This window comes from Impatiens glandulifera, chromosome 3 (genome assembly GCF_907164915.1).
Source record: "Impatiens glandulifera chromosome 3, dImpGla2.1, whole genome shotgun sequence".
Classification (NCBI taxonomy): Eukaryota; Viridiplantae; Streptophyta; class Magnoliopsida; order Ericales; family Balsaminaceae; genus Impatiens; species Impatiens glandulifera.
The window spans coordinates 4907064-4921999 of NC_061864.1; the positions used below are offsets into that span (position 1 = coordinate 4907064).

Below are 14936 nucleotides of genomic sequence, written 5' to 3' on the forward strand. Positions count from 1 at the left end.
ATAGTATCCTAATAGTAAAATTGTAAGGGTGTTTGGTTGGTTGGATATATATATATATATAATAAAATCACAGTATAACTTATAAGAAGGTATTAAAATTTTAATTTATTTTTAATTCTATTTTTTTAATATTAACATTAATTTGTTTTTTTAATTTTTAAGTTTTTATTGTTTTAAATTTTAGTTTATATTACTTTTTTTTTAAAATAAACTTATTTTATAAATTTTAATATTTAATATTTTAAAATATTATTTATTTTTTTTAAAAAAATTATTTTATAATTAGTAGTATAAAAATAATAATAATATTATTATTTATAGTTATTATCTCTTATCTGTTAATTCGATAATTAAAAATTATATATATTATCATTCATATTTTAAACAAAATTATGAAATAACATATTTATTTTTATATATTATTATTAATAATTTAAAATAATAACGTAATTATATTATTATTTATTTATTTAATATAATATTAATAATATTTAAAGTAATTAAAATAAATTTTAATTAATATTAAAATATCAATAAGGTTAATTAAAAATAATTAATAAAAGATAAAAAATTAAAAATATTTAAAACGGTTAAAAATAAAATAAAAAATGCTATAGGTATGTTTCGAACTCGCAACGTAATAAAATCAAGTACAACTCTTTAACCATCATGAACGCAAAACGTTGTAACAATATATTTTTATCCGAATGAATCGCATAAGATCTTCCTAGTTTATATAATGTCTTATAATCTCTTTATAGTTTATACCCAATATGTTGTACTTCGTACCAAACCGGAAAACAATGAAATATTTTTTAGAAAAGATAAAACTTTGATTTTTTTTTTTCACTTATAAACAAAAACATACATACCAAAATCACAAAATGATAAAACTCTAATTATTTTTGTACTTTAAAAAATATATATACCAAAATAGATGATGAGGCTATTTTGGTGACTTAACTTCAGTGCACATTATTATTATTATTATTATTATTATTATTAAAAAGGAAGAGCATCACTCAAATATTAGAATTCTATTATTATTATTATTAAAAGGAAGAGCATCACTCAAATATTAGAATTCACATGTAACTGCATTATATATTTTTTCATCTAAAAAGAAAGAAACCTTGAAATATATTGTGAGGAATAAAATAAAATTTGATTGTTTTTCGCAATAATGGTTAGTATCATCAAAATCCCAAAATCAAACAGCTATTTAATTATGTACATAATAATAACAATAAACGCACTCCCTACTAGAAACTTGTGTCTAAGAGATTAAAATGTCACGAGTTTGATTCTCCCTACCAACGCAATACTTTAATTTGAAGTGTATTGACTATAGGTTTTAGCTTCCTAAAAATAAAATAAAAACAATAAGAAGAATATTTGCCCCTTCCTCTTCCTTAGGAGAGGGATCAAGAACATTTGAATAAATTTTTCCTTTACTTTATTAATATTATATAACTTCGTTTGGTAAATGATTTACTTTACATGAATGTAAGGTTAGCTTAAATCGGTTACCATATTCTCATGAAGAAGCTGATGAAGGAACTGGTGTCGGAACTCGCAGCATTTGTTGCAACAAACGAGCTCCCAGACGCTGAGTTATTCCACCAATTACAAGACCACCAAGCATTCGTGCCTCGGGCTCTTGAATGACCTGTAATCAGTTCAATCTCTAGTTTGTCAACTTCATCTACATTATGCTTATATATATATAATTTCATTTACTATATTTACAATCAAATCCTAGCCCTACTGGTTTGCATATATATACTGGGCATGGTTAGAGTGTGTGCTTCCTAAGCAGAAGGTCACTAGCTTGACCCTCACTTGGTGCATTTCAAAACCAATATAACTACAAATGGTTCTACATCTACTTCATAATATAAATGATCATAGAGGTCAAGAAGAGTAAGAAGAAATAAGTTTGCACCTGCAATATAGGCTGCAAAAGGGCAGGATCAAAATTCTGTGAGGATCGGAGGAGGCTCCATATTCTTGAGACCTGTTCCCTCAAATCCATCATGGTTTCTCGTTCAGCATCATTCATCAGAACAGGTCCAGTGGTACTCCCATTAAAGACAATAGACCTCATGAACGGAGGTATGTATGTGTAACTGTCTATAATTGAGCCCAGAACAAAAGCTTCTGTAACCCGAGTGGCTTCTTTTACAACCAAAACCCGGAGTGATTCACCATCTGGCCCTAGTAATAGCTTCAGAACAGGTTGTAAAGCCTCTTTTGCAGAGAAATCCTTATCCTTCTTCCCCTGAACAAGTAGATTTTCTAGTCTATTCCATCTGCACAAGGGATTTCATGTTTCAGCTTTACTCTCACTTCATGTAAGGAACAGAAAAACTAGAGCTTGTTTGATGTAGTTTTTTTTTTCTAACTATATGAATTTTTTGGGGAAAAAACATGTTTGATGAAGAAGTAGATTATTTGAGGTTATTTGGGTTAAAAAACTAAAATATCTTGTGAATTTAATATTGAAAATGTTATAAAAATAAAGGGTAATTTGTTATTTTGGTTTATGTGATAAATAATTGATAATGGGAAAAGGGGTTATAACCCTATATCAAATAAGGCCTAAGACATTAGAAAAGAAAACCTGAATCTTCCATCTTTAAAGAGTAACTCAATAAGAGCATCTCTGAGATAGGGATTGGGATCTGTGAGGAGTCTTTTTGCAAAATATGGATATGAAGCAGCCAATACTTTGAAATTAGGATCAGCATATAAGGCCAACCCTTCTAGAACCGTAAGTGACCTCAGTATCAAAGCATAATAAGCTGGGACTGCAAAACAAAGTCATAGAACCAAAAGTCATCGCACTAAAAATTGAGGATATTAGCATATTCCTACAGGAGGTAGCTCTAGAATTTTCTTCAGTCAACAAACCAAACTTTTATGTCCATCAATAAAATCCTAGGCAGTGTTTCATAACACAACTCATTACTTATTCTAAATTATTAACTGCTTACTTAAAATTAAATTCATTTAATAACTCTTATATAAAAATAACTTAATTATTCAGATTTAACTCAAATTAAGCTAATTCGGTAAGTTATGAATGACTTAACATGGTAATAATAAGAGGGTACAAACGACGATTTTAACCCATGTAAATTAATCGGATAAAATAGTCTTTAAGTACTTTCCTAATATTAGTTCTACATTTTATCAAATAAACTTACATATGAAGTACTTAAAATTCAAATATTTTCATTTGATTTATTCAATATTTATTTTTCAAACTCTAATTCAGTGTTTAACACTTAAATTTATAGTTATATTAAATGAATCCCTAGTCCGTTAAAAGATATAGGAAGCCACTTGCAACATCAGTTTGACAATAATAAAGTAACTTTTCAAAGAGTGAGACATGGAAGCGCACCATTAAATGGATATTGGTATAGAACTGCACCAAGACCGTCAACTATCGTTTTGAAGTTAAGTTCACTCACAGTTGAATTAAGTGCATCGTCAAAAAAGGCCCGAAGTGCTGGTACAATTGGAGTAACATCTACATCAGGCGACAAGAAATCTAACGCATAGTAATCACGTGCCATAGCTTCATAATCTCGATTCACCATGTGAACAACATGACCAATAATAGCAGACCTTGCTTCTTCAGGGGTTTCACTCATCATTCCAAAATCAAGAAAGGCAAGTTTTCCGTCTGGTGTTGCCAAGAGATTGCCAGGATGAGGATCAGCATGGAAGTATCCATACTCAAGCAGTTGTCTAAGGCTACATTGAATACCAACATTCACCAAATCCAAAACTTTCAATCCCTGTCTTTCAATAGCCGCCTGTTCATTCAGTTTTACCCCCTCAACCCAATCCATTGTCAACACTTTTCCACTCGTATAATCCCAGAAGATATCAGGGACAAGGACCTCTTCCTTGTCAGCATATAACGTTTTAAATCTCTTCGCATTCTGTCCCTCCTGCAAAAGACCAATCAAATATGCATTTGATTCACGTAGTCAAGCAAAGCAGCAAACCAGAAAACTGCTATTAATCCTTCCTACTTACAGAGATTTTTCATAAAAAATCTGATCTGATGAAAAGTGGATTAGTGGGTTAAATCACTAAAATATACTTTGGATTTAATATTTTAAAATGTTACAAGTTAAAGTAAGAGTATTTTAGTTGATGATTTGAATGACGATGGCATAAAGTATCAAACATATTCAGAAATGTGAGATTATGAGCCAGAGCATGATTTAGACACTAACCTGGACATAATTAAGCTCTTGATAAACTCTACGAGCAAATTCATCAACAAGGGCTACAACATCACTGGAAATTATATCAACATATTTATTTATAAGTGATCCTAGACCTCTTATTAGATAAAAGTCAAGTCCAACTGCTTCTTCAATACCAGGGCGCTGCACCTTGACGGCAACAATCTGGCCGGAATACTTTAATTGTGCTTTATAAACCTGACCCAAACTGGCGGCAGCAATTGGAGATGGAGATATTTCTGAGTACATAGAGTCAAGAGGGAGTCCCAACTCTTTCTCAATGCATGCAAAAGCTTCTGCATCTGGAAAAGTTGGCAAAGCATCCTGTTCAATTAATAATAAGTTTAGAATGTTAGCTTGGAGTTCTTCACATGTAAATCACAATCTACACAAATATAGAGCCTGTGATTTTCTTACACAAATGCACTATGGTTTTTCAGTTGGACAGAGCCTTATCAATTTTATTTTTTTGAGAACCAAGAGACACTAGCGGGATATTTGTATTATTCTAATGTTCATACACACAAAAACTTTATATATTGTTATATCATGTCTTCTAGAAGTGCAGTACTTAGAATTAAGGGTGGCAACCCAACCGCCCTAACCGACCCTATCAGAACCGAAAAACATCCAATCTGTCAATATAGTGTCTTGATAGTGTATCAACCGAGATCTATCAAAGTCGGATATATGATTAGCCATACTTGAAACTATTGAAGTGGTAACATTTGTTCATTTATGATTTCTCATTGATTATATATGCATGTACCGGTTCACCATTTCTTCTGATTATAGGCACAAAGAATTAACTGTGTCATAGAAATTTGAAACAAAACATGGTTTGTAAGATGACAGATAGTTTCTGCTAAATCGGTTCAAGAGTATCTTAACATGAGAAAGTATCCAAAAACAGGGCTAAAGTTATATCATAGAATAGTTAATGGCTTTCAGAATAGGAAAATCTCAAAAGCAGCAATTCACAAAAGCAAATTACCTGAAGTTCAGAAAGCTCTTCGAGGTACTCAGGCGGACAAAGGTCAGGTCTGGTAGACAAACCTTGTCCAATTTTAACAAAAGTTGGTCCCAATCTAGTCAGAATCCCTCGTAGCTCAACAGCCCGAACTTTTTGCTTCAGTACTAACTGACCGTTAAGCTGATCTAGCCACAATTTGAATGCAAACGAACCAATTCCCCAAAAAATCTCAAAAGTCCTCCTGAATACCTACAGAAGCAAGCAAAAACAAATTCAATTTGAAATAAAACCGCGACAAATCAATCAATTACGAAATTCAATCCGAAATCTCACAGTAGTAACCTTAATTGGAAGACGTTTGTATTTGGCAGAAAGAATTTCCGCATTATAGACGGATGCATTTACAGCGCGAGTCAGAGCTTTAGCCTCGGCTTGAACTTCCTCAGTTCGATCCTTATAAGACGGAATTACGGAGCTTCCAGAAGCGGTCGTAATTACGGCGTTCCCATTCAAGGAAGCCGGTTCGGCTGTAATAACTTGGACGGAACGCGGTCTGGCCTCTACTAAAGCAGCTCTGGCTACCTTCCTTGTAGAAGTTATATTAATCGGTACACCTAATGGCGTGGCGTGCATAGGTAAGGGTAGAGAGCGGTAAGCGGCGGTGGATGGAAAGAGCGTCGGCGAGGTCATGGCTGTTGGAGGTGGAACAGTCTCAAGATGAGAAGGAACGAGATAATGGAGTCATGTGTCGTCGTTGTCGTCCTCTTCTCAAGTTAGATCTTTTGAGAAACCATTTTATTTTTATGGCTCATAATAATCTTTGATTTGCTGGGAAGAGTTGAGAGGACGGGGTGGAGTAAATGGACCAGAGAATTCCCAATTCCGCGACGCAACAAGCAATTTAACCACCGGTTAGGATTGCACCACATTGCAGTGAGACCGACCCAAATTTGTATTAAATGTCATCATAGTCAATCTTAAGTTATTTAGATATCTACATAATTGGAAGCTCGAAAGGAAAACGTTTAGTGATGGTGATCGACCAATCTGTGTACTTCACAACGCTATTATTATAACGATATGAGTCCATATAAACTATTTGGCTCGAAAGGAAAACGTTTAGTGATTGCGGTCGACCAATCTGTTTACTTCACAACGCTATTATTATAACGATAAAGGTATCGGTTATGACTCATTAATCATGACAATATCTATTGTATTTTTATCATTTACATCATATTACATAGATTTAAAAAAAAAAATGATTTTTGAAAAATATCTCAATTTACATTTTTTTAATTACAATTATTTATCTTATTGCTTGCATTATTTCCCATTTGTTCCTTAATAAAATTATTACTATAAATGAGATAAAACAAATAAAATCAACACAATCTTAAATACAACATATTACATCAAATTCAGATAAGAAACATAGAAAATACTGGTTTTGAACCATGCTCATTACATGCGAAGTACAACACATTAAGGTCTATTCAGTTACACTATATAAGTGGGTATGGTTTAATGAAAGAAGTCTAGGAAACCACAGGCCCATAATATGTGGATAACACTCGAAAATGGTAAAAGAATTTGTAGTTTTCAATGAAAATACATGCGGAAGGAAACGATTGCGGTTCTTATTGAAAATCAGAGATGTAGCCTTCTTTCTTCTATTTTTGTACGCATCTTATACTGCAATGTGGCAGGTGCACAATCCAGAGGCGTTTCCCCTGAAAATTTCAATACAGTCGATTTTGTTTGGTATTTTCAATAAAACTTAATCAAGGCACAAGCAAGCTTTCATTTGGTAAATTCTCGTGTTCTTGTAATTCTTCTTACCCTGAGAATTGCGGGCATTTGGTTCAGCCCCATTTTCAATGAGGGCAAAAACTATCTCAGTTTGATTAAAAACAGCTGCCTGCAAAGTGATACAGATATTAGATGATAAGAATATTCATAGATAATAGGTCTCTGTGGGGGATCAATTTTAACCAAGGAAATATGTGATAACAGAGAGTGAGATTACAATATGCAATAAAGACAATCCTTGCTTGTCGCAATAATTTGTATCCACTCCCTGGAAAAATAGTAATAATCAGACAACCATTATTAAATCATATTAGCTGATAAACCGAAATTATTACAATCGATCATAGCCACCTGCTTAATAAGCTCCTTGACAGACAAAACGTCGCCATTTTTTATTGCTTCTCTTAACCCCTGTGCAGTATATACAATAAGTAGCCAGCGTGGTATATGGAAATGACATTATTATCCCCCATTTGGAAACACTTATTGCTTCTGTTACAGAAACAAAAGCAAAATTTTCAGTTTGTCTTTGACTAAATTTAGTTTCCAAACTTTTTTTTTAGGTGACCGGGTTTATTCTCGGGGGTTGGCTAGCATGACCCCCACAGTCATGGTCCCTTTTTAAATCAGATTCAGAGGGTTCTTAGTGGGAATCGAACCTGAAACCTCTAGTTTCTTAGGTAAGACCCTTTCCACTTAAGTTACCTGGTGGATTGTTTCCAAACTTTTTGTATCTAGAAAAACGGGATCTGGATACATAAAAAATAAGTGTTTCGAAATGGGGTTTCTTGGACAACCTAAGAGACACAAAAAAGTAAGTTATTATTTAACCAATTTAGAAGCTTGGTACCTCTCCACTAACTTCATAGTCCACAAGGCACTTTTCTGATGTTCCATTATGGAGTTGACCGAGATTAAACATAGAACTGAAAAACTTTTGTAAGTTATTTTGAGAAGAAAATATCTATGAATAACAGAATACCTCTCATAGGCTCATAGCACACCATCGAGATGAAATAGAAGTAACATTTTGTGCAAAAAAATAAATAAATCATATTGCACCATTATAATATATCATAGTTACACATTTGAGTGGATAAATAGCCATCCAACAGAATACAAACAACTAGCCCAAGACAGTATCATTTGAAAGCACTTTTGTTTTTGTTTCTATAATTGACTAAATTTTGTTTCCAAACATTTTTACATCAGAAAACTTTCCAGATACAGAAACAAAAACAAAAGTGTTTCCGGATGGGGCCACTAGTATGGCAACAAATTGATTCTCCATTATTAGTAATGGGAAAACATTGAATGATATGATGATTCCTGGGGATGTGGGGAAGAAAATTGAACAATAATATGCAGTGAGAGGAAGCTAAAAGTAGAATCAACTATAATGGTTAAAGAAATGGGAAGCACCTTCAAAAGACCAAAGTTCTCAAGCTGACTAAAATCGTGAGCCTAGGAAACTGCAGCATGTACAAATGAATGCACTAGTATATATTATTTTTCATCAAATGCAATCTCTATATTATTTTTCATCAAGAAGAGTTTGCATCTTATGGTGGTGTTTTGCATGTGCAGATTGTCAGCGGTGAATATAATCAACAAGTCGATGAATAGTAGTATATAAACATACAATTGTTTGACGTTTGATGTCGAGCCTTTATTCTTTGGAATAACCTCCGTCCTTCTTGGTTTTGGATTTGACTGAGTTGTAGAAGTAGTCGTTATGTTATTCTGCAAGAAACAAAAGCAAAGTTATAGAGTTGAGAAAATGCTTAGAATAACATACAAAGTAGGCATGAGCCAACCTTAGATGTCACCACGGGATCCTTGGGGATAGCTGGAGCCTCACAAATGCACAATGGCATTCCACACTTGCATTCTGGAATATTTAGGGCTGAGATGGGACCAGAAGTTGGCGTTGGATTAAGATTCAGAGATGCATTAATGTCCAATTGTGCTATCGTGTCCTTTACAGAATCAACTTCATTTGAAAAAGGTGGTACATCATCTTTTGTCAACCTGTAGCCAAAACAAGATCAGAGTTTAAGATGAATCAAATCTATTGGTACGGATGTTTATGAGAAGATGAAAACAAATAGCCACATCTTCTCTGAGTTCCATAGAGAAACACTTCACTGAAGTACAAAAAAAAACTAGCATGAATTCCTACTCAGGAAAAGTCCACACATTAAAATACTCCCACAGAAGAAGATAGTTAATTAGTCAAGAGGTTTATTCTCCCACTATATATACATATAAATATAATTTAAAATAGTTGAACAGTAAAGATAATGACCAAATGTATTTCATTTATAGCAGTATCAGCTGAACAAAATATACATAAGAAGGTGGACATGGGAACAAAATGGAGATGAACAAGAAGAATAAGAAAGAATTACCGTTAGGAAAACACCTAGTAGATTTAATCTGAACAAGAACAATAACAATAGCCACATTTTCCACTGGTAAAATTCCAAAATCACATCTATGAAATAATTTATTAACCTAAAATTGATTTATTCTGAAATCTACAATCTAAAGTCTAACCCACACGTCATTCAGAAATTTTCTTATATTTTGGCTTGATAAAATAACTTTAAAATCCATATAATTCATAATGCCCCCCTTACCAAACAACATCCAAGAAGGTAATATATTGAACTGAGGGTTTTGAAGGTGACAAATTCAGCAAACTCTTTTGCCATAGTGTCAGAGGCAGAGCTGGTCATTTCAGTGTTCTCAAGGTGTGAAAAAGGTGAATTCCCTCATGGAAGAAAACTATGAATCAATTATTGTTATTCCCTAGATAATTTAAGAACATAAGCCCCCAATCTCAGTTCATTGAAAAGGAAAAGTCAATAAAAATAAAATAAAATAAAAAGGCATCAAGCAACAGAATTATTCCATTCTAAAAATATTAAGATGCATTTGTACTTGGGAGGATAACTAAACAAGAATCTCAAGGATAACAACTTCATTTATCTAGTTGTCTATCCTGACTAAAGCAGAAGTGCATATGGTTATAAAGTAAAATGGAATACTACAAAATATTCATTCAAAATAATAATGTAAGAAACATAAATTTAAAACTAGGAGAATGATAATCTATCTCTTTGTTCCATGAACATAATATTCATTTTCTTTTCAAGATAGATGCAGTCACCTATTCTGATGCCATATCTTGCCACCTCTGCCCTTACACATACATACATGATTATAACCTCTCCCCACAAGTAACCAATCATGACATGCTTATCTCTTCCATCATGCTACTTAATTTTTTTTAAGGAAAAAAAATAAAAGTAAATAGCATGATGGAGATGTGATTTCAAGAAGTTCTATGTTACGACTCAAAATTGTAATGAACTGAATTGGATTCCAAAGAAGGGGAGATGAGAGAGTTCAGAAGATAAATGACACATGTTTTACATTATTATTATTTGGTCTTTAGTAGAATTAACAATGTATATCTTATTATTATATTATAGTTATACTTCAGCTTCCTTGCACTTTTGTTCATTCTTATCCGCCACTTGATCTCAGCCGTTTATTCTCTTCAATCTATGCCCTTGCTTTACCAATAATCTCTAATCCAGCCCTAGTTTGTGACATTCTACTATTCAAAGACTAAATCAAAATGCTGTCATGGACAAAAGGTCTACTATTCCAAGAGGATTTTTCTTCATATATTTTGATTAATAAACAATAACAAGGGAAAGTACAATCTATAGGAAAAATTAGAAGATACTAAATAACGATGAAAACAACTACATAAGCATAAATAAGCTTTTGTTGGTAAGACACGACTCCAACCACTTGGGGTTAGTCTCTTGGAAAGACAAAAGTGTGGTTTGGAGTAGGACTAAGTTGATATTTCCACAGTTTTTCTTCAGAATAGATAACTATTTTAATGTCCCTATTTCCATTGCCTTTTCCGTATCTAAAACAAATAAAGTATGTGTGGGCATGAACCCAAGAAACCCAAATATGCATCACCACCATATAATCAAGTATTCAACATATTTGGCCATAAACAGTGAATTCTACATTAGAGGGTTAAGATTGTGAGGAGACCCACTGATTATATTCTGTTTAACCAAGTAAGAAGGGAAGATATGCACCCCATGTTATTTATGAAAGGAAAAGATGGACAATATTACCGAGAAGCATTGTTAAAACAGTCTGAGCAAACTCTGACAAGTGTGTTGATACCAAATTGTGGTAAGACCTGAAAATAAAATGAGGAAGCCCTAATATATACAACTATTTTCAACATCAGCCACTGAAAAATTAGCAAATTATCTGATACATGTCTCAGTTCCATAGCTCATACCATTTGATCTGATGAATGTTCACTGCATAAAGTCCGTCCACAACATCGGCAATGGTGCTGTAAATACAAATGTTAAAGATAAGGAACAATAGAAAGAAAGAAACACAAATATAGAAACACAGAGAACAAAAGCAGCTCATCATTGGATCTAATATGAAAGCATTAGGTTCCGGGTGTAATCTCTCTTTTGAATTTCAAGTCTATCATATTTCTGAAATTAAACTTTGCTTATAAAGAACGAAATGTTAGCCATAGATTAAGAGCTAAAACACATTAAAAAGAGAGAAGAAAGTTGCACGTGACTTGTCAATTTCACTCCATGTAATTGTTGGTAGAGATAAGGTGTGCAAATGAGTCTACCTTCTTTAGAAGAATCTTTGTGTTAGAGTTCAAACTCTAGGGTTTAAACAATCCAAGAAAAAGGGTGAGAAGTCGGAAGAAATCCAGACAAGAAATATAGAACCTTTCATAATCTTCGTTCCGTATCAATACTCCCTCCTAAAAAACGCTCGTCCTCAGATGTTGGAAAAAAACATAATTTTCCTCTGTCAAAGACAATTCTGAATATGCCCTTTATGTCGTGCATTGTTCTCTTGCAAGAGTAAGACGAGTCAGTCGAAACATGTGATTGATCTCCAGTGGTACAAGCTGAAAAGATTGTCTTCCAAAAAAGTTTAGTTGTTTGTAACAACTTCTCAAACATAATGGAATTATCAGCATGTTGATCCTCTAAACATTGAGCACAAAAGAATTATGCTGTTCTTCTGATGGTTTCCCATGTAAATTGGTGAGAACTCATGAACATGTGGAATGGTCAACTAGAGATCATCAAAGCCTTGTCAACAACCATAGTGACTCCAACAGACATTTCATTGATAGCAACTAGACTATGGTTTGTTTGTATATCTTAGTGCTTGTTTTGTGGAATAATACGAGAATCTAAAGCAACAATTCATTTGATTCTCCACAAGAATCTTTAACTAGAGCATCCTATTATGTCATCCTCTGCCAAGACTAGCTCTTATTTCCTTATTGTCATGTTTGCTTTCGTCCATTTGTTGCTTCAAGATACCAATAATAGTATGTATTTGTGAAAGATCATAATTAATAAAACTGTTGACAAACCAACCTTTTGAATTCAATTCAAGAAAAGTGTCCATTCTCTAATTCTTCAGTATACCAAGACAACGCTTGGCCATACAGATGTCTCGACAACGTTGGTGAACCCGTAAAAGGTACCTCATTTTATCCAAAGAAGTTGATACACACTCGCCATGTGATCATTATCACATTGATGAAACCAAGAGATATAAAATTTATAGGGTTGAATTGATACAAGGAATTGACAAAATTAAGGTATGACTATAAAGTTATTGAGAAGATGGGCCAAGAGAATTAGAGTTGAGAATCAATAGAGTTATACCTAAATATAGAACTAACTACAGTAATCTTAATACAAAACTATTTCTAAATTAAATCTCCTAAGCTATTGTTCTCGTCTGATAATCCCTTCAAAGCCTTCAAATATATCTGAACCCTTAATATTTATCAAAAACATCTCTAGTAAACGCGGTTTTCACATTTTTCTTAGCTTTATATGATAGTGCAGACCACTTTCTTGAGCACAAGTATAAAGTGTTCTATCTGTATGCTAACAATTGAATCGGCTGGTTTGATTACAGTCTTGTTGAACTCAGAAGACTTTCATTAGCCGAATTAGCAGATGGACTTGCCAAATGGAAAAACTATTTGATGCATGTCCATAGGCAGTGGTGTGTCGCCTTTATAGCACAAAATTCGATCCTTAAAGAAACAATCAACTTGTCTTAAAGGAATTATTTATCTTAACGTATCAGAATTAGATACTACCGCTTCATACGATAACTGCAACTGATTTTCTAACACAAAAGAAAACCTGATCAAAAACATCTCAGATCTTGTATAAACATAAATGAAGCGGAACAACAAGGATTAAACTCGTTAGATAGATCAATAGTGTGATTGAGATAAGAAGACCTTTGGAAAAATCGAAGATCGACAGTTCAAATTGACAGAGTAACATGCAAACTGAAATTAGCCGATTAACTCACAAAGAGAGGGTAATAGAACTACTGGTTTCATACGATCTGAGGATCAGGTTCAAATTCGCGATAATACAAACTAATAAAAGCATTGACATAAGAACAAGTTAGAAAACTAATCGGATTAAAGTAAGGGATGATTGATACCCGTCTTCTGAATGCTGTGAAGCTGCATTTACAAACATCGCAGCGAGAGGCTTCTTGAAACGGTGGAGGCTCCATTATTACGACTCCGCCTGCTCTGTATTTGTGAACAACTAACCAGCAGACAGATTTATCCTATTGGATTTCGGTTTTCATCGATAAGAATTTCCGAATGCGTCTGGATGACGAGAGAGAGACGAATATTTGACAGAATTACTATACCTTTTTTTCCGAAATATTACACAAATTTGGTAAAAAGATAATTCAAATTTAATAAAAAGTTAGGTATTAACAAAATAATTAACAAATAATATCTACAAACAATTGATGTCTTGAATATCAAATTCTATAAAGAAAAATTAAAAAATATATAAAATCTTCAAACTTATTTGAATTTTTATAAATTAAAAAAATCTCTAACAAATATTATAAAAAGAAAATAAAAATTATTTTTAATGGAATATAAGTAAGCAATAAAAAATCATGTTACTAATGGATAACTAACAATTTCACTATATAATCAGAATTTAACTAAGAGAATGATATAATATAAGATCTAATAATTCTTTATTTTTATTTTTTTTTCCAATATATAAAACTAAAATGAAACTCTTAAATTGAATTTATCTCTTATAAACCATTTTGTTATTTAAGTTACTTTAATGATGTTCTACTGTTATAATGTTCTAATTGTTATAATGTTCTAATGTCTCTTCATTAATTATGAAAATTAGTTTTTGATCATATAATTTTGTATACCAACACAAATTTAGAAAAAATTAATTAAATTAAACATAATTTTTATCAAACAAAATATAACACATTTAAATTGTAAAAACTAATGAATAAAGTTTTAATTAATTTATTATTGTTAAATATTTAATAAATATATATTATAATATTTTCAGTGTTACCACGTTAAACATCCTTGTCAATGACCCATTTTTTTGTCATGATCATAGTCATGATCATGAAAAGAGCTTTATGATCAAGATTTTGGTCATTGTGTTTATTCATGATCAACAAAATCTTGATCATGAATTAAAAAATATTATTTTTATTTTTAAATTAAAAAAATAATAAATAATTTTTAAATATAATAATATTTAATTTCTAATTTTTATATATAATTGTAAATAAAGGAGGATAATTAATAAAAATGGAGAAAATTGTGATTTTTTTTTTGTGCTCCGAAACATAGCAAGAATGGTCTATATTTATAGATCTCGAAAAATTATGAATTTTGATATATATATATATATATTTTTTAAATTATAAATAATATTAAAATCTGGTTTTAAAGATTAGAGATA

The 14936-nt window shown here is 32.1% G+C and overlaps 2 protein-coding genes across 2 annotated transcripts; both read right to left on the reverse strand.

Annotated features, from left to right (window-relative positions):
- Positions 1 to 1433: 1433 nt before the first annotated feature.
- On the reverse strand, positions 1434 to 6075 carry LOC124929016 (protein ACTIVITY OF BC1 COMPLEX KINASE 3, chloroplastic). The gene is made up of 7 exons (XM_047469269.1): positions 5584 to 6075; positions 5263 to 5490; positions 4257 to 4592; positions 3410 to 3965; positions 2624 to 2810; positions 1946 to 2312; positions 1434 to 1669 (listed from the first exon to the last, which is right to left on the reverse strand). The coding sequence occupies exons 1-7, from the start codon at positions 5929 to 5931 to the stop codon at positions 1538 to 1540; spliced, it is 2154 nt and encodes a 717-aa protein (XP_047325225.1). The 5' UTR covers positions 5932 to 6075; the 3' UTR covers positions 1434 to 1537.
- Positions 6076 to 6616: 541 nt separating this feature from the next.
- On the reverse strand, positions 6617 to 13812 carry LOC124932889 (zinc finger FYVE domain-containing protein 16). Its single transcript, XM_047473601.1, has 10 exons — positions 13627 to 13812; positions 11399 to 11455; positions 11226 to 11293; positions 8871 to 9084; positions 8696 to 8796; positions 7904 to 7979; positions 7405 to 7464; positions 7271 to 7321; positions 7084 to 7162; positions 6617 to 6974 (listed from the first exon to the last, which is right to left on the reverse strand). Exons 1-10 carry the CDS (start codon positions 13699 to 13701, stop codon positions 6892 to 6894), a joined length of 864 nt encoding a protein of 287 aa, XP_047329557.1. The 5' UTR covers positions 13702 to 13812; the 3' UTR covers positions 6617 to 6891.
- Between the last annotated feature and the right edge of the window lie 1124 nt (positions 13813 to 14936).